At 37.7% G+C, this 24,770-nt stretch overlaps 1 protein-coding gene across 2 annotated transcripts in view; it reads left to right on the plus strand.

Moving 5' to 3' along the window:
- The window catches only part of Eda (ectodysplasin A), a 365,333-nt gene that overhangs the window by 272,747 nt on the left and 67,816 nt on the right, over nucleotides 1–24,770 (plus strand). For both annotated transcript variants that reach the window (XM_021187376.1, XM_021187377.2), the window contains exon 2: nucleotides 4,606–4,711. In XM_021187376.1, the coding sequence (XP_021043035.1) occupies nucleotides 4,606–4,711 (106 nt within the window). The remainder of the gene's footprint in view (nucleotides 1–4,605; nucleotides 4,712–24,770) is intronic.

The raw sequence follows: 24,770 nt of genomic DNA on the forward strand, positions 1-24,770 counted from the left end.
ATCTTGGGTGGTTTTGTTCAATTCCATCACCTGTTTGGTTGTGTTTTTCTGTAATTCTTTAAGGGATTTTGTGTTTCCTCTTTAAGGGCTTCTACCTGTTTAGCAGTGTTCTCCTGTATTTCTTTAAGTGAGTTATTAATGCCCTTCTTAAAATCTTCTACCACCATCATGAGATATGATTTTAAATCCAAGTCTTGCTTTTCGGATGTGTTGGGGTATGTAGGACTCGCTGTGGTGGGCATACTGGGTTCTGGTGATGCTGAGTGGTCTTGGTTTCTGTTAGTAAGATTCTTAAGCTTGCCTTTCGCCATCTGGTAATCTCTGGTGTTAATGTTCTAGCTGTCTCTGGCTGGAGCTTGATCCTCCTGTGATTCTGTTAGCCTCTGTTCGCACTCCTGGGAGTCCAACTCTCACCTGAGTCCCAGTGGTCAGAGCACTCTCTGCAGGCAAGCTCTCCTCTTGTGGGGCAGGTGTCCAGGAGTCTGGAGCTATGGTCCACCTCCTGAGTCCTGGGGTCCGAGCCCTCCCTATAGGCTGACTCTCCTCTGGCAAGGAAGGTGCCCAGGGGTCTGGGTCTCAGCTCTGCCTCCTGGCTGAGGATGAAGGCCCTAAGTGACCCTGTCCAAGAAGCTCTGTTGCTTCTGTCGCCTACATGCTCTCCATTGATCATGAGGTCCTGGGTGTGCTAGGGTTCCTGCGGTGTGGAGAGTCCTCTGGTGCCCTTGACGCCCTCGTCTGGGTTCACATGGAAGATGGTGGGGCTGGCCCCAACAGGAATGAATCCCTGCCTCTGGTTGGGTGTTCCTTTGTCCCTGCTACTGCTGGCACCAGACCCTCCTCAATTCTTTGGAGCTGATGTTGCATTCCATTCACCCATGATCCTGAGGTGATCCTGAGGTCCTGGGGCGTGGAGAGTCCTCTGGGGTTCTTGGCAGCCTCCGCAGGGTTCAGGCAGAAGATCCCTCTTGGTCTTTTAATACAATGTTCCTTTCATCTGGAATTCCTTTTCCATTTCCCATTAATCACTATATCCTTTCCATCATTCAGGGCCCATGATGTTAACATCTCCTCTAAGAAGCCTCATTTATTAGTAATCTGTAGTAGGTGCTTCCCTCTTGCCCACCAGGTGATCTCAAGCTCCTTTTTAACAAAGCATGTATTCATTTGTAATGTAATTATAATAACAAAAGCCCCTCAGGATTGTAGTAGACTGGGGTCATTTAGTTTATGAGCAAATAGTCCTTCACTTATTCTGCAAAGCCTTGAAATAAAAGTAAATTCTATCCAAAATAACTCAGGTTTTAGTACTCAATGTTATAGAAATAATGAATAAATAGGTAGATAGATAGATGGAGAGATAGATGAAAAGTACTCACTTATAAAAATAATAAATAAATAGGTAGATAGAATAAAGTACTGTTATAAAAAATAAATGTGTGGATGGATGTATAGATAGATAGATAGATAGATAGATAGATAGATAGATAGATAGATAGATAGCAACAGCTTGTTCTATCCCAAGATTATTGGCAGTCTTTCTGATTTAGGGGTTTGATTTAAGTCTCTATTTTGTTTATTTATTTGATTGTTTGTTTTCCAGCACCTGACATTGGGTTATGATTTTCTGCCTCATCCTCCAGAGTGCTGGGATTATGAATATGGCCCACCACACCTGGCAGGATTGAGATCTTATTTTAAATGCCAGTTTGATTTCATATTATTAGTGTTGTATTAGCTCATTTATATGGTGGTTTAAGTGACATTTCTGTGGGCTTAACCAGATTTTTTTATTCTATTTAAAAACACATTTTATTTTCCAGTCAAGTGACCCCAAAATACTAACCAGTTGAACCATGCAAGTATGCATGTGTGGGTGTATGCACGTGGAAGCTCCCCTAGAAGGCAAATTGACTGCATGTTCATTTAGCAAAACATCAAAATAGTAAGCTTCCACCTAAGGCCTATGATTTTCCCAAGCATGGACTTTTGAGCACGTTTCCAGTATTAAGCATGCATTTCCTCCTATGAGGTAGGCCTCAAATCCAATCAGAAAACAACATGTTGCCCTCAACTATTGCACCAGTGGGCAAATCTTGTCTGAATAGTTAGTTTTGCTACATGCAGGGTTCATAGCTGTATAAGACCATTGATGACTTTTCTCCCTAAATAGCCTGTACAGCATCTTTCAGTACTATGAATGCTACTACCAGGAAGTATGCTTCTAGCTAAGTTCCAACTTCACTTCTCTGTGTCCTTTAACCTAGGGGTGTTCCGTCTTCAACAACAGGGTCATACCATCTAGTTCTGATAGGTAATTAGAGAAATTGGCAATAGCCTGTATTGTTTTAGGGGAGTCTCTGGGTTCCCTGGAGAATAGCCACTTCATGTGGATCAATGTAAATGTTTTGAAATGCAATGTGATTAATAATATGCAGGTTACATATATTCATTTATTCTTTGATACTTAATAAATGAATCTATTCTCCTAGATGACTGTGCTTAAGGCTACTGGGTATAGTTGTTTGATATAAACAATGAATCATAGGAACTTAAAGAAAATTTATATAGACTGCTAGGGTTTTCATGGGGCCAGCCCATTTTTTTTCTTAACGAATAAATGCACCGTACATGAAGACTCTGGAATTACTATTTTTTTCCCAGCTGGCAAAAAAATGAAAATGCATTCATTTTAATTTTCAAAATGATTAAGGTATTTAAAAACAGTAATATCTAACATTTATTGAGTATATATTATATGAGAGGTCCTGTGATGGTCCGATAACTGCTTTAGGAGTAAAATGCTATTTTCTTTTTCTTTTAAAAAAAAACTTTAAAGTTTATTTTTTAAAATAGGTTTTGAAAACATTAAAACTTCACGCACTATATTATGATCAAGCTTCTCCCCTACTCCTCCCAGATTCTCCTCACATTCCTACTTACTCAACTCTATACCCTTTTGTTCTCTCTCTTTTTTTTGCCAATATTTTATTAGGTAGTTTCTTCGTTTACATTTCAAAAGCTATCCCCAAAGTCCCCTATATCCTCCAGCCCCCCCACTCCCTTACCCACCCACTCCCACTTCTTGGCCCTGGTGTTCCCCTGTACTGGGGCATATATAGTTTGCAAGACCAAGGGGCCTCTCTTCACAATGATGGCTGATTAGGCCATCTTCTACTATATATGCAGCTAGAGACACAGCTCAGGGGGTACTGTTTAGTTCATATTGTTGTTCTACCTATAGGGTTGCAGCCCCCTCCAGCTCCTTGGGTACTTTCTCTAGCTCCTCCATTGGGGGTCCTGTGTTCCATCCAATAGCTGACTGTGAGCATCCACTTCTGTGTTTGCCAGGCACTGGCATAGACTCACAAGAGACCTCAATATCAGGGTCCCTTCAGCAGAATCTTGCTGGCATGTGCGTTAGTATCTGGGTTTGGTGGCTGATCATGGGATGGATCCCCGGGTGGGGCAGTCTCTGGATGGTCCATCCTTTCGTCTCAGCTCCAAACTTTGTCTCTGTAACTCCTTCCATAGGTGTTTTGTTCCCAATTCTAAACTGGGCAATGGTGGTGCACACCTTTAATCCCAGCACTTGGGAGGCAGAGGCAGTTGTATTTCTGAGTTCGAGGCCAGCCTGGTCTACAGAGTGAGTTCCAGAAAAACAAAATAAATAAAAAATAAAATAAAATAAAATAAAAAATTTAAAAAATAAAATGATATTTTCAAATGAGGAAATGGAAGCTTAAGAAATTTGTCCAAGGCTACACAGCAGTACCTCTGTGCATTGTTTACCTTATGCACATCTTCTCACCTCAAGTATATACTTAATGAAGCTCTGGTTATCATTAGTGAAACCAGACCCATTCACATAGCAAGCATATAAGCAATGATTAGAAGATAGCAGAGGACCAAATATAAACGTGAGTATTTTTATACAAGATTTATTGTATTCAGATACATTATTTTATAAAACATTAGTAGTTGAATGAGAATAGGTTTATGTTTTCCTTAAAAACTGCCAAACACAATGGGAAAAATAATCAACTTTTGTTTTTCACTAAAATGAGTCTTCTAGACTACATGTTCTGGAGTTTGGAAAAAGGCAGAGAGTTGTTGTGTACTTTACCATAACTTAACTCCCATAAGACATCTGACATGCTGGTACTCTAGTACTATGCTCTTTCCTCTAGAAACAAGTTGAAAGCAGAGCACAAATAAGAACATGACAAAATCAGATGTATGTGATAATCAAATCCAAGTGGTAATAGAAAATCCAAGGCTAATTTCGGATAGCCATCAGTAATGTGGAAGGAAAATTAGAAATTTATTGCAAATCCCAGAAGTTTGTGGACAAATGTAACCTAAGGGATTTCTCATAGTGCTATTCAGAGCAAAATTGAGAGGTTTCAGATATCAACCAAAAATTCATACTTACATGATAAGAATAGCGATGATTAAAGTCTTTTGAAAAGTAGAAGGAAAGGTAGGCTCAGACTTTAGATACATGAAATTTAAGGGAAAGATGGAATATGTATTGAAAGCTAGTTGGTTGGTTTTTTATAGCTAACAAGGGCCAACCTTTGATACATCTCCTTGTTAATTTTACAGATGGCCCTCCTGAATTTCTTCTTTCCTGATGAAAAGGCATATTCTGAAGTGGAAAGTAGGCGTGTTCGCCGCAATAAGAGAAGCAAAAGTGGTGAAGGAGCAGATGGTAAGTCTACTCAAGTGATCTTTTTTCCATGATATGTTAATAAAAATATTCTTCATTCTCATGTATTATCCAAAGATCACGGATTTCTCCAGCCTAACCTGATGATCAATCTTTTAACATAGAACTGACAACAGAAGGATCCTTCATTCTCTAATTCCAGATACCTTCAGTCTTTTTCAGTATGTTTGGAGGCCATGGTAGCATTTATGTCCCTCAAGGTCACTCTCAATAAGGGCCTCCAATCTCCTGGGGACATACCATATCAGCTATGTCCACCAAAATAATTTGATCCTATTTTTGGAACTGATAGTGTTTTCCCATGCTGGCATTTATAGTATGTATTGTTTCCAATGATAATTATTACAGTTTTGATATCTGTTACTGTGTCCAAATCTAAACCAAAGCATGTAACATTACTCTGGAAGTTCCTTGAGGATAAAGATCCCTTCCCCTTACATAACCCTATAAGATGGCCCAGTATTTGTCTCACCGGTAGTATCATAATGTAACTTGACAGTGTTTACTGTCCCCTCGGCTAGGCAGTGATTCACCGAGGAAAACCATTCCCATTACGGGTGTAATAGCTTTGAGTTAACTAGTAGTACATTCAGGGGATGACAAAATGTTGAGGAAGCTCCTGGGCAGGGACTTTGAATCACTGTATTTCAGTGTTACTCTGTCAGTTGACAGAATGCTACCCCTTTGGCACAGAGGTTTATAGGATCCATAGCTCTGGGCTGTTGAAAAGCCATCTGGATTCAAAGACAATGTGTCTGGCTACATCTGCTGATGATATGTGTCTGTAGGGGTTTACAAAGCAATATGATTTTATAAAGATGAAAATGAGATTTTTAAGCTGACATTTGTCAGTGTGAGTAAGGGCCAATGATGGAAGCAGTTCCAGAAAGTGGAAGCAATTGAAGAAATGGAGCTAGTACTGCCTTCGAGTTAAGGATAAAGGGTGCCAGGGGATTGTGGAATTGTCTAAGATACTTAACCTTTCACCTGGGAGGATAGAGAACCATTTCTTTAGATGTGATGAGTGTCTCAATGAGTTAAAAGGTAGCAAACCAATCCAAATCTCCTTTTGAAAAGCCATTCTTGTTATTTTGCTGGCTATGTACTGTTTGTCAAATGCATTCTAAAAATATTTACTGAGTAAACAGATCCAATTTATATCACAGTAGGATAGAAACACTAGAAGATCTGTATTTGTTTGGTTAATGTTTATATTCTTACCATGTAGACAAGGAAATGGTACATGACAGACTTCAGTGAATATTTCTGGTTCCCCATGGGGACTTCATTTCTAGTGCAGAGATAAACAGAAAACAAAGTTTGTGATGATAAGGGCTGTGAAGAAAGGTTTAGCGAAGAAACAGTGAGAGAGGGAAATGGAGTATACTGAACAGTGATGGGGTGGGGGTCTCCGTGAAAAGGGGGTGGCTGAGGACAGACCTGAGTGAAATGAAGGTAAAGCAAGTGGAAAAAAGCAACCAAAAGTTTTTAAAAAAACAAACTATAAAACAGAGACTGCACGATTTGTTTCAGGAAGATCAGTGTGACTGTGATCATAGGAAGAGAAAGAAAGGAGAGGAGGACAGGCAGTAAAACTCATTCTACAGCCTTGTAAGCCAAAGGAAAGGTCCTGGGGTCTTATTCTGCGTGAACTGGGGAACTATATTAGATGAGTTTGAATAGATGAATGACAGTATTTGACTTACATTTTAACAGATTACTTCTGACTTCTCTAATGAAAAAAAATGGAGAGTCAAAGAGGGTAATATCCAGGCAAGAGATGATAATAGCTTAGAATAGGGTTGAAACAGTATAGTTAGTAAGAAATGCTATGACTCTAGAAAGATTTTGAAGGAGTGGTTGATAGGATTTAGGGATCTATTAAAGGATATGAAGATGACAGACAAGAGCCAAGAGTGACCTCGAGAGTTTGGGATATAAAGAACTAAATGACTTTAATTGCTATTTCTGAGATGGAGAAGGAAAGGGAGAAGTGTAGAGATGTGTGGGGAAAGAGTTATGAATTTAGAAATCAGATTTGTGGAAAGAGGATATAGCTAGAAGAGGAGGTATCAGTGATGAATACAGTTCAAATTTATGACATACTTGAATTTGTCTTTCTGAAGCTAATGACTATGTACAATGAATATATATGTGTATTTTAATTAAAAATACCAAAACATAAAAGAATTTAACTAGGCCTGTTAAATTTGAGATGCCCATTTAGATAGCCAAAGAGATAATTCAACATCACTATCACAAGATAATGAGCGAGTTCTGTTTTATACAAATAATGAAGTTCCCAATAAAGAGTGAGCCTATTAGTAATTAATTTTAAGTCTATCGTTATTTGATGTTACAATGCAAGTTTAGATTATCTACATCAAGTTTGCCTCACAAGTGTCAAAGAAAAAGTGATTTGCCTTAAATAGTTAAAAATTTATTTTTAAAATACAAAACATTTTTCAAAGATCAAAAACACGAATAAGGGCCAATATGATGGCTCAACAAGTAAAGGTCTTACTGCAAGACTGACAACCTGAGGTTCGAATCCACATGGCAGAAGGCAAGCACCCGCTCTTGCAAGCTGTCCTCTGACCTCTACTTACATCATAGCAGGCACATACATACACTCATGTGCGTGCATGCGTGCGCGCGCGCGCGCGCACACACACACACACACACACACACACACACACACACGAACACAGGAATGCATGCACAGATGTACAGACACTAAAAAACAGAAACTCATTTAAAACATAGCAGGAAAACAGTTCTAAATTTCTATTAGTTTTGTAATCTATTGATATCCTCAGATTGAATTTCAATTCTCAAACTATTTTACTGTTTGTTATTTAGTAAACCTTCTACATACAATTGAAAGGAGTAAAACATGAAGCAGGCCTCAGAGAAGTTTACAGAGAAGCGTTGGTAAAGGGGCTGGTAGATTTATAGGCAAGAGGTAAGGGTGAAGCACATATATGGTAATGTGGTAGATTCCTAGAGTATCATATAATATGTTGATAACATTTCTCCTCAAAAGAGAGAATCTTGGCTAAGAAAATATTTCCATAACCTTGACCTGTATGCAAGTCTATGGGGTACTATTGGTTAATGACTGGTGTGGGAGGGCCTTGTTCACTATGGGCAGTGCCATCCCTGGGCTGGTGTTCTTGTTTGTTGAGCAAGCCAGGAAGCAGCATTCTTTCATGGCCTCTGCTCCAATTCCTACCTTCAGGTTCCTGTACTGAATTCCTGACCTGACTTCACTCAGTAATGGAGTGTGACCTGAAATAAACCCTTTCTTACCCAAGTTGCTTTTAGTCATTTCTGTTTTATTACAGCAATAGAAACCACAACTAAAGGACTGGCTTTCCTGTTCCATTGGTCTTTTATACTAGATGATTAGAGGTATAACATAAGCATTCCCTGTCTTATCTTCAAAACAAAAGCCAGGGCCATCAAGATAGCTGAAAGGGTAAAGACACTTGTCAACAAGCCTGATGACCTGAGTTCAATGTTCTGAGGCAACATTTTGTAGAAGAGAACTGACTCCTGATATTTGTTGGCTGCCCTTCACACATGGTACACATGTATAGACACATGCACACATGTGTACCCACACACATACCCTTCACACATGGTACACATGTATAGACACATGCACACATGTGTACCCACACACAACAAACACACATAAATAAATAAATAAATAAATAAATAAATAAATAAATAAATAAATAAATAAATTTTGGGCCTGGAGAGCTGGCTCAACAGTTAAGAGCATTTGCTGCTCTTACATGGGTACCTAGATTCAATTCCAAGTACCCATACTGAGCAACTCACAACCATGTATAATTCATATTTCAGACAATCTGATACCTTCTTCTGGCCTCTGAGGGCATTTCCATCCATGTAGTCCATTACACATACTCAGGTACACATAGATATACATAAAATTAAATAAGTAGCATAAAATGTTTGCTTTTTCTTTAAAAAGATAGTAGCTATTTCCAAGATGTATCCGTTTTTTCTAACCTGCAATTTAAGAATGATTACATTCTCCACTTTCTCAATTCTGATTACTCTGTAAGTGAGGGGGTTGACTCATAAATACAAACACAGGTTGCTTTCTCCAATATAAATCTTACAATGCTATTGTTATAACAACTCTTAAAATGAATATTTGTTTGTTTTTATATTTTACATGTATAGATGCTTTTCCTGCATGTCTGTCTGTGTACCATGTGTGTACAGTACACATGGAAACCAGAAGTGGAGTCAGGTCCCATGAAATTGGCATTACACATGGTTATTAGATGCCATGTAGGTGCTAGGAATTAAACCCAGCTCATCTGCATGAATAGCAAGTGCTGAGCCAGCTTTCAAGACCATAGATTAATTTTTTCTGTTCTACATAGCTATATATCTGTATTAAATTTATGTGTTTTGTTGGCCAGAAATTTTTTAGTAGTTTCTGAATTCATTTCTGTTAATTAACAAGGCTTTTGGGTCACTGTTATTGTTTCATTTCATAGTGTTTGCTGAGACACAATACATAAGCACTCTGTGTCAAGATTTTCTGTTAAAGTCTATACTCTGAAGTCATAATTGCTCCAGTGGCCATCTCTTATAGGCTACTACATGAACTGTGGAATGGATTCAGGAGATCATGAGGGGGAAAAGTGCAGGGTGGTATAAAAGAAAAGGTACTTGACCAAGTTACAGTTTAAGGATTGCAAATCCTAATATCCCCATATATTACCTGTCATGTGATCTTGGAGAAGTCACATCCCTCTGAGCTTGCCTTTTCTTGTTAATATAATAGAGACAGTGAACCTGGCTTAAGACATGAGGTTACTGTATTGATCCAAAGTGCCAATAGATTTTTTTAAAGGAAAAAAAATTGTAAATTACTAAATGTTATTACTATTTTCTCTCAAATATTGTCATTATTCTTGTAAACAAACGTTATAACTCAGCAGTGATGCTATAATTCAGCAAAATTCTTTCTTCTCATTGGTAATGTTCAGTAGGGTAGCACATAGCAGCCAAAGGGAGAAACCTCTAAACCTCATATTCTGACCTACTTCATCACAACAAAGATTGATCAAAACTGCATATTTTTTCATGACAGTTCCTTGCTCTATCTGCTTGGCTTTGTCTATCTACCTATTTGTTTATCACACCCATATATTATAAACACATAGAGATAGAAATATGTGTGTATGTGTGTATATCTTGGGATTTTTCTTCTTTGATAATTACTTTTGAACAGATCAAAGAATAGTAGAATCCTTTTCTACTATTATAAATGTGTAAAAATGATAAATTAAGATTAAAATGTATCTTTTGTTTTTAATTTCTTAAAAATAAGAATGATTTAGGATATAGCCACCATACAGTTGATACAGCTGATCATAAAAGGCTACGGCATCAAAGAAAACAGATGCTTTGTGTGTAAATTGTTAGCTAGAATTAAAATTCGCCCTTATATTGGTATTGCTACTATATTTATTGCTTTTCAGTGACCCATCACTGAGCTACTGTCAAATTAGAAAGACTAAAATCATTTCAATAACTGATAGGATTTCAGAGGCTTATTCACAAGATGAAATTTAAGCTTTTGAAAGCTTACCATGTGTGGACTTGAAGAGGATTGTTGATTTCAGTTGTAGAATCCCCAAGGTTGCCTGCTGTTTGTGGCTGCCAACAGCTTAAGGGCCCACAGTATAACACTCTAGAAAGTGGCTTTATATCAAATAAAACATTAAAGAAGCCAAAATATCTTAGCTTGTTCATACTCCAACATAGCATTTAAAGCTACATTTTCTTTGATAGAACTAGCCCCACAGTAAATGATCTCAATAGGCCATCGACATTGACACTTGGTTAACAAGCATTTTTCGAATAACAACTATTTTAGACTATCAAGTAAGACATATTTCCAGGCTCTGTAGTTGGTATAGCTACAAAACTACTAATCTTATTATATATAGACTAAATTGAATTGAATATAAGAGGTTAAAGTTTGTCTCATAAGACAAATATATATTTGTTTTGTGTTGTTTATAGTTCTTAACTTTTATATTGATGCATGAAATCATGTACATACATGAAGAAGTCAAAATAAATGTTGAGGAATGTAAAGAGGACTAACAGGAGTGGAGAGAAGGAGGAGAAAGACGAGTAGGAGAGCATGGTAGGCAGAACATGTTCAACATATAATAGATATTCATCCACAACCCTTGAAAGTAAATTTATAAAAGTAGAAGCTACTTAAAAATATTTATTGGGTTAATTTTTGGCTATGTGGAGAACTGAACCCAGGTCTTACACGTGCTAGACAAATATTCCACCACTGAGCTACATCTGTATTCCATGTTCATAGAGTTTTCACAGTTATAAAAATAGTACACATTCATTGTAGAAAACAAAACATTACATGTAACCAAGAGCCAGGCTTTGCCTGTAGTGCCAGCTGTTTTGGAGGCTATCATTTAAGTCAGAAGTTTGGAACCAGCCTGAACAATAGAGCCAGACTCTGTCTCAGGTAAACAAATAAACATTAATAAGTGGTTTAAATAATACAGAAGCAGGTAAAGTAAGCTGAATATGCCATACCAGCCACAGAAGTACTATAAAGATAATTGTCTACTATTTGCCTGAAGGAGACAACATACCCAGATATCCTGAGATAAAGGTCCTTCCAGTCTTGTTTTCACTATAACTGTTTGTTTCTCAGTATTAGGGAGCCTTGTGATCACAAACCAAGAAAATTGGATTCTAATCCCCATGCCATTAATTGTTTACCGATGACTCTTATTTCACTCATCTCAGTTTATTATGGATCATCTCGATGTAGGAACTAATAGTTCTTAACTGAGATGACAATGTAAGGAGTTTTTTCTTCTAAATATATGCAATTCTATAAATTCTAATCACTGTATACCACGCTTAGAAATCTCTAGTGTGGTAGGTACAGTTCCTGATGAAAATTTGTCATGTTCCTCAAATATATAGTGTTACAAAAAAGATGCTGAATTACAATAGAAAGTCTAATTATTTCTTTCCAGTTCTGATACAATTTCTATTTCTGATTTCTATAATATTGTAATAACATCCAGGCTAGTTTTAACCAATTAGATGGTATCTGAATGATTAAATACTCAGGATTTCTATTTGGATGGTCAATGAGCCTTTTCATTAGTATCCATGAAGAGGCTCACTAAGGCATAAGGGCATGCAAATGGCTTTAAGAAGTGAAGGATAAGAATGTTAATGTGTCAGCTAAGTGGTTTCTGTATGGCTCCTCAAAATACCATAAACAGATGTAGATGTGTAGGCAGAAGGCATCTGTTGGCTCACTCTGCCTTACTTTAGACATTCTAAGTCTTAACCTTCTGGGCCTCTTTGGCCTGAAAAATTACAGAACTTCTACACTGGGTTGTTTTTGTTGTTAATGGTGATGATGTTGTTTTTATTTGTTTTTTATTCATTTGATGCATCTTTATTAAGTACAATGTTTATTGATCATTGCTCTGGATACTAGGGACATGGTGATGGATAAGATTAGCCCCAAGATCTCCTTCACCACATTCATAATCGATGAGTATACTGTAGTGTACTAAGTGGTACAGTGAGGTAAGAGTAAGGTGTTATTAAGTACACTGGTGCCTGAACTAAACTTAGGAAGTCAGGGAAGATCTCCTAATGAGTGTGACATCTGAGCTACATTCTGAAAAGTGGCAAAGGTAGCCAAGAGAAGACCCAAGGGAAGAGTGAACCCAGTAGAAAGAACGTAAACGCTAAAAAGCCTTGAGTAAGTAGGGAACTTGAATCATTTAAGAAACCGGAAGGATGATGTTGGCTGTGGCTCTGTCATATGTAGTATCTATTGTGCTGAGATATGTTCCCTCCAATTCTACCTTCTCTGGGACTTTTATCATGAAGGCATGTTGAATTTTGTTGAAGGCTGTTTCTGTACTTACTAAGATGATCAGGTAGTTTTTGTCTTTAAATTCACTTACATGATTTACTATATTTATTGATGTATATTGAAGCATCCCTGCATCTCTGGGATAAACAACTTGATTATGATGGGTAGTCTTTTTGATATGTGTCTGTGTGCAGCTTAGAAGTATTTTATTGAAGATTTTTATAATGATGTTCATCAGGGATATTAGCCAGTAGTTTTTACTCTTCGTTGTTTCGTTGCTAATTTGGATATTGGACAACCTTTGTGGGAGTTTGTCGCTGGAGGCAATCAGTTCTCTCTCTCTCTCTCTCTCTCTCTCTCTCTCTCTCTCTCTCTCTCTCTCTCTCCCCCCAGCCATTAACCTATTGTAGCTCCTCATCTAGATGTGGGACCATGTGAAATTTCCTCTGTTGGCATTTATATGTCATTATGTTGGTCTTGTTGGGACAACCATATTGTTGAGAGTTCATAAGTGCATTACCTATCAACAGGTGCCCTGGGCTCTGCCTCTTACAATTTTTCCAGTCATCTCTTCCATGATTTTCCCTGAGCTTTAGATTTAGGGGTTGCTTTACAGATGTAACATCTATGGTTGGGAAACCCGCAGTTACTTATTCTATGAATTTTCCAGTTTTATATATCTGTAATAGTCTTCATTAGTAGCAAAAAGAAACTTCTTTGGTGAGAGGCAAGAGCTATATTTATTTGTGGATATAAGGACTGGCAAACAGTAAGAAAATATAAATAGAAAACAGTAAGAAAATATATTGTTTTTGGAAACTGGTAGGAATAAGTTCTCTGGATCTGTGATCTTTCCAGCTATGAGTAGGTGGCTAAGTTTACACTACTAGGCATGAACTCCCTTCTGATGAGCAGGTCTTAAGTCCAATAAGACAGCTGTTTGTTATCCCCAAGATAAAAGGGCCACTGGTTTACCATTGTGGGCATTTTGTAAGTCCAGTCATAGTGCTTTAAAAGCTGCACAGATGGGTGGGATCATTATTTGCTTTTCTCCATTGGCAGCTTGCATAACACCTCGATACTATGAAAGCTGCTTCTCAGGCAAACGGCTTCCAGGTCAGTTTCACCTTGATTCCTCCAAGTCAAAGTTTAAAGTGTGCCTTTTCTTTAGCAATTTGGCCTTAGTTTCAAATTCTGAGAGTCAAGCAAGAGAAATGGCAATAACTTATATTGTTTGGGTGGACCTCTTAGACTAGACACATGCACATACAAGCAAAGCTAAATGCACTCATATGATATATAGATAGATAGATAGATAGATAGATAGATAGATAGATAGATAGATATACATTCATATGCGTACATATGTAGTGATAGTAAAGAACAGATCATAAATCTGAAGGGGAGGAGCTGAAGGGGATAAGAGGGAACAGGAGTGATGTATGTGTAATGTTTATGTATAAAATTACCAAAAAATAAAACAGCCCTATTTCTTTAAAAAAAAGAATAGGAAGTTTGTGTGAGTAGAGTATAGATCCAAAGGGGAAGTGATGATAAATGAGCTGTCTGATATGACTAAATCATTTAGGACTCTGGAATCCATTTTATGGAGCTCAGAAACTCCTAAAGGCATTGGAGAAGCACAAGATCGATGCCAAGAATAGATTATATGCCTTGTGTCTTTAAATACTAAATGCACATAATCTGATCCAGCAGTAGATCTATTTCTATATATACTCACACATGGGAGATCATTTCTCAAAAAAAGATCTTCTTTGCTGTATTATTTGTAATATCATATGACTGAAAATCACCTAAATGTCCATTACTTAGAAGCTGGCTTAAATGTGAAAATCTGGGACATAAAGAGTTTCTCAGCAAGAAAATCAAGTTTTTGCAGCAGCTGTGGGAGGAAGCTGACATAATGTCCATTTTCTTATCTTTTCATTTTTAGTTTACATTTCTAACAATTTTAAAATAAATAATAAATAAAATTTCAATTTAAAAATAAAACATGCGCCGGGCCTGGTGGCGCACGCCTTTAATCCCAGCACTCGGGAGGCAGAGGCAGGCGGATTTCTGAGTTTGAGGCCAGCCTGGTCGAGAAACCCTGTCTCGAAAAACCAAAATAAATAAATAAATAAATAAATAAATAAATAAATAAATAAATAAAACATGCATAGCATGCCACTTTTCCCTGCAGAGCTAAACAGTCTGGCAACATCTTCATAACATAATATCATATACTAATTAAAAGATGGAAAACATGTTTTGGTAGAGAAAATATAGGTTGCTACAGTCACTTTGTATATTAATCAAATTAAATGTCAGAATTCTTTTGGCCTAGAACTCATGGTTAGGTGCATCCTATAAAAATGAGAATACTAGTGCACAGGTCTTGAATACAGGGATATTGCAGCACCAAAAGGTGGAATCATTTTAACAACTAAAGTAAATTAGTAAATGGTTACATTATGATATATAGTCATGCTATTTATTGGCTGTTGGACAATTATGAAACTATGTGTAGATCTGAAGGACTGACAGTATTCTTTTGTTTTGTTTTGTTTTTCAAGAAAGGGTTTCTCTGTATAGCTCGGGCTGTCCTTGAACTCATTTTGTAGACCAGGCTGGCCTCAAACTCAGAAATCTGCCTGCCTCTGCCTCCAGAGTGCTGGGATTAAAGGCATGCACCCAGCTTGACAGTGTTCTTTCTACTACTGGACTTTTTTTTATTAGATATTTTCTTCATTTAATTTTCAAATGCTATCCTGAATGTCCCCTATACTCTCCCCCTGCCCTGCTCCCCTACCCACCCACTCCCACTTCTTGGCCCTGGCGTTCCCCTCTATGGGGCATATAAAGTTTGCAAGACCAAGGGGCCTCTCTTCCCAACGATGGCTGACTAGGCCATCTTCTGCTACATATGCAGCTAGAGACACGAGCTCTGGGGGTAATAGTTAGTTCATATTGTTGTTCCACCTATAGGGTTGCAGACCCCTTCAGCTCCTTGGGTACTTTCTCTAGCTCCTCCATTGGGGTCTCTGTGTTCTATCCTATAGATGACTGTGGGCATCTACTTCTATATTTGCCAGGCACTGGCATAGCCTCACAAGAGATAGCTATATCAGGGTCCTTTCAGCAAAATCTTGTATGTGCAATAGTGTCTGCGTTCGGTGGCTGATGATGGGATGGATCCCTGGGTGTGGTAGTCTCTGGATGGTTCATCCTTTCAACTTAGCTCCAAACTTTGTCTCTGCCACTTCTTTCATGGATATTTTATTCCCTAATTTGGGGAGGAATGAAGTATCCACATGTTGGTCGTCCTTCTTCTTGATTTTCTTGTGTTTTGGAGATTGTATCTTGGGTATTCTAGGTTTCTGGGCTAATATCCACTTATCAGTGAGTGCATATCAAGTGACTTCTTTTGTGATTGGGTTACCTCACTCAGGATGATATCCTCCAGATACATCCATTTGCCTAAGAATTTCATAAATTCATTATTTTTAATAGCTAAATATTACTCCATTGTGTAAATGTACCACAGTTTCTGTATCCATTCCTCTGTTGAGGGACATCTGGGTTTGCTCCAGCTTCTGGCTATTATAAATAAGGCTGCTATGAACATAGTGGAGCATGTGTCCTTATTACAAGTTGGAAGATCTTCTGGGTATATGCCCAGAAGAGGTATTGCTGAATCTGCCGGTGCTACTGGACTTTTTAAAAGAGCAAATTCCAGAGTGATGTGTATATTTCCATCTTCAGAAAAAAGGGGGAGGATCTTTTAATCCAACAAAATGTTAGCACAAAAACAGTCATACAAAGAAGTAACATCAAGCAAAATACTGATAATTTCAGGTTGAAAGGGCTTGAGTAGAAATAGAATAGACTAGGAAGTGATTATTTATGTACTTCTGTGTTATTTCAATTACAATGAGCATAAATACTACAATGCTATGTAAAAACTTAATTAAAAATGGATAAAGTAGGGATAAAATGGACTGAAATGGGCACAAACGAAACAGAGAAAGCTCTCAGCAGGGTGCTGCTATATCACCACAAAAAGGACCAAGGGTGAATAAATTAGAAGAGCAGAAATGGAGACTAGCAGGCAGATTACTTAGTAAATGGAAACATTAAAGATTGGTTGTGTGATTGAAAGGAGACAACGATGTTAAGGAAGCCGCCCAGGTTTCTGGCAAGCTGCTGTAGTGTTCACTGAGATAGTGATCAAGGGAGGAATATGTGTGGTTTAAGACATGTTGGAGCTACAGGTACCTTTGGGAAATTCAAGAGACAACTATAAGCAGTCTGAGATATGCATCAGGAGCTCAGGAAATATATGCAGGCTAATAGAGATCCTTAGCATGAGGACTCCATTATTTCCAAGTGCTTGAGTGTTGGTCTAAGCTGGTATGTATGTATGTGTATATATATTTAACTGAGAAGATATATATGTATATACATATATATCTTCTCAGTTAAATGAGCCATATATGAGGGTTTATTGGCTAATTTAACTTTGAAGACCTCAATACAGATAGCTTTGAACATTACTTAACCTTGGGGCATAAGTGATATCATTAGGACTTTTTCTTCTATGCCTCCTTTAGACATGTTCTATCTCTGGAATAGCAAAAATAGCTGTTAGCAGCTCTTCGTTTATCTTAACCATTTAGGAAACCCAGTGGAAAGTGTATGCTTCATCCAGCTGAATTCAGTAAGAAAGATGTTGACAACATTGGTGACAATAGTTTTAATAGAGAAGTTGGAACATAAAGGTTCAGGATGAAGCCAGATCATGAAGAAGAAAATACTATGATTACATAGTGCTTTTCACATAGTAGGTATTTAATAAATTTCAGGTTATTATTTTGTTCTTTCTTTTCCATTCATTTCTAACAAATGGAGTACCAAGCTCAAAGGATAATGGATTGCCTGTGTTTGCTTCTTTTGGACTCTTAGGGGCTTGAAATACACACCAACCAAAAATATAACTACTGAACAGAGAAGAACAACAAGAGCCTCAAACAACCAGGGGTGCTTTTAAATACCCATTCTAATTCGTTAAAAAAAAAAAATGGTGCTTTAATCCCAAATGACCTTAGTATTGTCTCTACCTCACTATTCCTTTCCTCTATTCTCCATACACTTGATATGTAAACACTAGCAAGGTGAAGCAAACTTTTCCTTTTTACTAAATAGAAGATTTGAGCTGTGTACAATGGTTATTGTTGACAGCAGTGTTCACTTTTGATCTTCTACGTACCAACTTACAGTCAAGGGAAATACAATTAGAGCTATGCTATAATTTAGAAGCAACAGTTAATCCTACTTCATTTGTTGTTCAGGACTCTCAACTTAGAAGAGATAGATCTTATATCACATGTTCACAAATGTAGACAGAGCTTTTGAAATGACAAAGAACTAAGGAGGCTTTACTGTAGCTTTGTGAATCTTGTCTGCATTCTACCACTTCTTTAGTGACCCTAGTGTTGTGATTTATTAGGGAACTTGTTTATGGGCCCACCCACGCTGAATTCTCTATATATTAAGCCAGGGGTCTAACCAGCCTGTGCTTTGTCAAGTGGTATTCTAGAAGAAAGTGGCTTCATACATATCTGTTCTCCTGGTAGCAAAACAAATCATGGGCCTGGCCTGATGCCAGAAAGTTCATAGTGTCATCTTTACAGATGACATTCTGCACATTGTTATCTTATATTTTGCTAGAATAGCAGGAAGAAGACTGACTTGGTAATTTGCTATATTCTGATCCTAATCTTCTTAGAAATATGACTTCTTTAAAAGGAAATGGGAACAGAATATGTTTTTCATGATAACCTCATGGTATCTCCTGAAAGGATGTTCAGTTATTGTAAATACAGCAATTTGATTCTCTCCTTGAATTTCAGATATATTTCATCTTTTAAAAATAAACTACATTGTCAACACACAGACATTGCAATCACAAAGTCACAGCAGTTGCAGATACCTACACAGGGGCTGCATAAGAATGGACCCATCAATAGACAGACATGGATAGAAAGGAGACTATGGATGGCCCTAGCCCTCACTGATGAACTAGATGCTACAAATAAATTCAAGGAGAGGAGAAGTCAGTGACTTCAACTATGTTCCAACTCATGATTCCAATTCAATGGTCACACAAAGATATGGTTAAACTAAATGAGTCCCAGAACAAAACGAAAGTCATCATTTGTGGGAGACTGACAGGTAGGGAAGAAGGAAGACTGACCGGATAGGAACAAGTTAAAACAGGATAGAGGGAGAAGGTAATTGGTAATCAGAATGTTTTATATGTATATATATGTAAAATATTCTGATTACCAATTACCTATATATATAATATGAAATTGCCAAATAATAATAATACTTCAAATATTAAAGCATGAACTGAATGCTTCCAAAAATGAAAATTTTGTACTTCATGTCACACATTAGAAATATCTATTTGGTGCACTACGGGGGGGGGGGTCCCCAACCTCTTCTTTCCTGAGGTTGCCTGTTTACATTCTTTCTGCTGGCCCTCCCCACTTTTGGTTGCTTTCTTCTCCCTCCCAAGTGGGAATGAGGCATCCTCACTTGGGCACTTCAGCTTGTTAACCTTTTTGAGTTCTGTGGACTGTATCTTGAGTATTCTATACAATTTTTTTGGCTAATATCCAATTATTAGTGAGTACATACCATGCATGTCCTTTTGGGTCTGAGTTACCTCACTCAGGATGATATTTTCTAGTTCCATCCATTTGCCTGCAAAACTCAGGGTGTCCTTGTTCTTAATAGATGAGTAGTATTCCATTGTGTAAATGAAACACATTTTCTGTATCCATTCTTCTGTCGTGGGACATGTAGGTTGTTTCCAGCTTCTGGCTATCACAAATAAGGGCATCAAGTGAAGGATGGGGTTGCCATCCCACAGTCACAACTCTGACCCATAACTGTTTCTGTCTGAAAGAATTACAGGGATGGAAATGGAGAGGAGCCTGAAGAAAAGAAGGTCCAGTGACAGGCCCAAAGTGGGATCCAGCTCAAGGGGAAGCCCCAAGGCCTGACACTATTACTGAGGCTATGGAGCACTTACAAAAAGGGATCTATCATGACTGCCCTGTAAAAGACCCAACAAGCAGCTGAAAGAGTCAGATGCATATATTTGAACCCAACCAGTGGACAGAAGCAGCTGACAACTGTTGTTGAATTAGGGAAGACTGAAAGAAGCTGAGGAGAAGGGCGATTCTGTAGGAGGACCAGAGGTCTTAATTAATCTGGAACCCCGAGATCTTTCAAACACTGGACCACCAAATAGACAGCATACACCAGTTGATATGAGGCCCCCAACACACATACAGTAGAGGACTGCAGGGTCTGTGTTCATTCAGAGATGGTGCACCTAACCCTCAACAGACTGGAGGCCCCAGGGAGTTTAGAGTTCAGGTGGGGTGGAGGGTGGGGGCATCCATGTGGAGATGGGGTGTGGTGGGGAAGAGGTGTGGGATGTGGAGCAGTTGGAGGGTGGATGGGGAAGGGCATGGAAAGAAATATGGAGTGTAAAAAATAAATTACAAATAAAATTAAATTTTAAAAAGATTAAAAAGAAATATCTTTGGTGGTTTTAAAAAAACAAACATTTCTCACATGAATCATAAATACAAGTCGCCCAAGAGATGGTAAAGACATTTGCAGCTAAGCCTGATCCCTGGAACCCCCAAAGTGAAATCAAAACATAGACTTCCCCCAACACGCAGCCCCCGAAACCTCTTTCATGGTGTGTGGCCCCAGTGCACACACAAAATAAAGAAATGCAGGAAAATAAGGCTTAAGGAGCTGGTTCTTAGTTTGCTTCCTGTTCCTGAGATAAGCACCATGACCAAAAAGCAACTTAAGAGGAAAGAATTTATTTCATTTTACAGATTGTAGACCATTGTGAACAGAAGTTAAGACAGGAACTCAAGGCAGGAACCTGGAGACAGAAACTAAACTAGAGACCATGGAGGAATGCTGCTTACTGGCTTGCATCCCGTGACCAGCAGTGGCACTGCCTATAGTGAACTAGGTCCTCCATCAGTTAACAATCAAAAACAAAAACAAAAAGAAGCCTGCCCCCACAGACATGACCACAGGTCATGATGCTGATGAGGGTGGTTCCTCAGTTGAGGTTCCCTCTTTCCAGATGATTCTAGATTGTGAAAAGGTGTTGAAAACTAACCAGAATCGATGAGTTAATATAATATATTCAGAAATAACATCTCTCCTCTCTTCTTCCCCTCCTCTACCCTGTGTTTATGTATCTTCCACAACCAGTTAATCAGGTGCTGGGGATGGAACGCACGACTTCATGAGTATTAGGTAGGCACTCTGCCAATTTCATTACATCCCCAATGCCCAAGGAAAACCTTATGAACCCTAGGGTTTTTTGTGACAGCTTTGAATAAAGAAAGAGCATAGAACTTAACAGTATGCAACCCTGTAACATCTCTCAGATTAAGTTTTCTGTTTAATTAAGATGACAGTGCTACTTCCTTTGATAAGATAGTGTAAGAATTAGTTATCATACATAATACCTACTTCAATACTGGCATATAATAGGTGCTTAATAATTGATATCCATTAGTTCCAACTATACTGTAAGAATAATACAAGTTCATTTTTATCTCAGATTAAATGACAAACATTGCAGTCCTCTTGACTACTTTATAGTTGAAGAAAGAAGTTGTCCTGTTATCCTGTTTTTCTTATAAGACTGTCAAGACCTAAAAATATGAAATGTTCCCCAATATTATGGAAGACCCTTTACTTAAAGAGTACTTTTTTCTTCCCATTGTCAATGTATTAAAAACTAAAGAATAAAAATTAGACATTGGAAGCCTAAGGCTGTATCTCTGTAATAGAACATTTGCCAACATGTATAAGGTCTGACTTTGATTTCAAACACTGCAAAAAATGTTAATGGATATTATAAACTATCATTACTATAAGATCATATAATCATTACATCTGGTCTCCCCATCATTTAATAAAAATCAGAATATTAAGCTTAGAAAATAAAATAGATGTATCATATCCCAGTTATTTGTGGGAAACAGATAGCCTAGAATCTCTCAAATGAAAAAAAAACTGATAAGAGTAGAAACAACCCTTATTCTAACTCTAAGAGAAATAGTACACAATGCACCAAACCTATTGCTTTAGTACTATATAAAACCAAAGGCTAGGTGCTGATGTTATGAGCTTGGTTGTCTAACGAGCACTTACCATGAGAAAAAAATGTATATAAGATATGGAAAGTCTGCTACCTTAAGATTTTACATTTAGAGTTTTTAAAGAATGTGAACATATTTTTATATTTAAGTCTCTCTCTCTCTCTCTCTCTCTCTCTCTCTCTCTCTCTCTCTCTCTCTCTGTGTGTGTGTGTGTGTGTGTGTGTGTGTGTGTGTGTGTATGACATGATCTTCATATTAACAGAACGGCTATGTGAATGGATACCTTATTCAGACTCCAAAACTTCCCTACATATATATTTTTCTGGTTTTCTTTCCCTCATCCTGCCTTTCTATTCCCTCCTCTCCCTTCCTTCCCTTCCCTTCCCTTCCTTTTCCCTTCTCTGCCCCTCCCTTCCTGCTGTTCTCACCACTGACTCCATTTTCTAATAATCTAAGGCTTCTAGTTCAGTACTCAGTGTTAGGATTTTGAAAATACATTTTTTTATAAATAGTTTTGTTTAACTTTAATTTGTGTTAGATAAACTTACTTAAAATTGAAAAATCCAAAAACTCATGTTTCTTTACTATGAAAAAGGAGTGAAGTCTTTCAAGTCTAATGTACAGTTCCAAAACTCCAAATATATCTTGGTAGATGTTGAACATCTCACTCTCTGGTCGACTGTAGGATTGTTGTGGGATTCTCATTCCTCAATTAAATAGCTATATCTAGCATGACAATTAGAATGTGTGTTAGTTAGCCTTTTACTGCTGTGACAAAACACTTGAGCAAATCAACTTAGAAGAGGAAAAATTTATTTTGTCTCAAAATGTCAGAGGCTCAATCCATAGTTTGCTGACTCCCCTGATTTTAGGTCTTTGGAAAGGAGAAAAGATCATGGCAGAAGTACATGGTAGGGGGATGCTGTTCACTTCATGACAGTCATGAAGCAGATAGGCCATAGACAAGGTATATCCTTCAAGGGGGCATGCCCCAAGTGACCTACTTCTTTAATTAGGTCCCACCTCATAACTTTCTCCAATAATGCCATAAAATTATTAGTTGACCTATCAATGAATTAATGCAATGATAATATTGGAACTTATCATTATCCAGTCACTTCCCCAAACCCCCATCAGCTAGGGAACAATCATTCAACACATGAGCCTTTTAGGGAGACACTTCAACACACTATAGCAGAGGGCTTTCAGCAGATTTTAGAAAGGGTTCTTGCTGATTGAAATGTTCACTACTGATGAATTAAGTGGTGTCAGATAGGTAAGATGATAAACTGTGTGCATCTATTACATAAGAATTATAAAACATTGTAATTAGGAAGAATTATGACATATAATAATCAAGCCAACTCTACTAGAATACCTCTTAAAGAATACACAAGGACTCTAGAATACTTCATATGGACTTTAAATTTTTACATTGCAACCCAAGTACATGAAACATGAATGTGAACAAGGGCACAATTGAATAATTTTGATTGCAGATATATATTAAAATCTGGAAGGATCTTAAGAATATCATTATAAATGAATGTAAATTATTGATCAAAACTGTGCATGTAAATGTTGAAGATTATATTAAATATGATATTAATTGAATAGTTACATACTTTACAGTGACCTTAACACGAAACTAGTTAGCCTCCTTGTCACTTCATAGATTGCTATAAGGCTCAAGTGAAATGATGTCTATGCAAATGCTATACAAGCTACAAAGCAATCTACAAAAGCTGAGTACCAAAAAAATATATTATAAGAGTTCATAAGCTTAGGAATTCCAAAGAAATGGAGGATTATAAGAGGCCTAGTATCCTTAGCACACCATAGCAGTGGTTCTCAGTCTATGAGTGGTTGTATATCAGATATCCTACATATCAGATTTACATTACAATTCATAATGGTAGCAAAAACACAATTATGAAGTAAAAATGAAATAATTTTATGGTTGTGGCTCACTACAACATGAGAAGCTATATTTAAGGGTCACAGCAATAGGAAACTTGACAACCACTGCTCTAGAGCCTTCATGATTGTTAAGAGGCCTTGATCTTTGACAAAGGGGCTAACCATCCAGTAGTAAAAAGACAGAATTTTCAACAAATGGTGCTGTTTCAAATGGTGGTTAGCATGTAGAAGAATGCAAATTGATCCATTCTTATCTCCTTGTCAATTCCAAGTGGATCAAGGACCTCCACATAAAACCAGATACACTGAAACTAATAGAAAAGAAAGTGGGGTCTTGGGAATATACAAAAAAGATGCCCCACTACTATGTTCATAGTGGCCTTATTTGTGATAGCCAGAAGCTGGAAACAACCCAGATGTCCCACAGCAGAAGAATGGATACAGAAAATGTGGTACATTTACACAATGGAATACTACTCAGCTACTAAGAGCAAGGACATCCTGAGTTTTGCAGGAAAATAGATAAAACTAGAAAATATCATCCTGAGTGAGGTAACTCAGACCCAAAAGGAAATGCATTATATGTACTCACTAATAAGTGGATATTAGCCAAAAAGAAAAAGGAAAAAGAAAAAACCCATACAGAATACACAAGATACATTCCAGAGAATTCAAAAGGCTCATTCCCACTTGGGAGGGAGAAGAAAGCAATCACAAGTGGGGATGGAGGGAGGGATTTGGGAGGGAAAGTGGACGATGTGGGGGCAGTGGAAGGTAGGGGGGAACCTGATGTGGTATTGGGTGAGGGAAAAGGACTGAAACCCTGAGGGCCAGCAGAAAGAATGTAAACAGGCAACCTCAGGAAATAGGAGGTTAGGGGGACCTCCCCCCAAGAATGCACCAGAGACCTGGGAGGTAAGAGAATCCAAGGATTCACAGGGAGGAACCTTTGATGAAATGC

The sequence above is a fragment of the Mus pahari genome, chromosome X (assembly GCF_900095145.1).
Source record: "Mus pahari chromosome X, PAHARI_EIJ_v1.1, whole genome shotgun sequence".
Taxonomy (NCBI): Eukaryota; Metazoa; Chordata; class Mammalia; order Rodentia; family Muridae; genus Mus; species Mus pahari.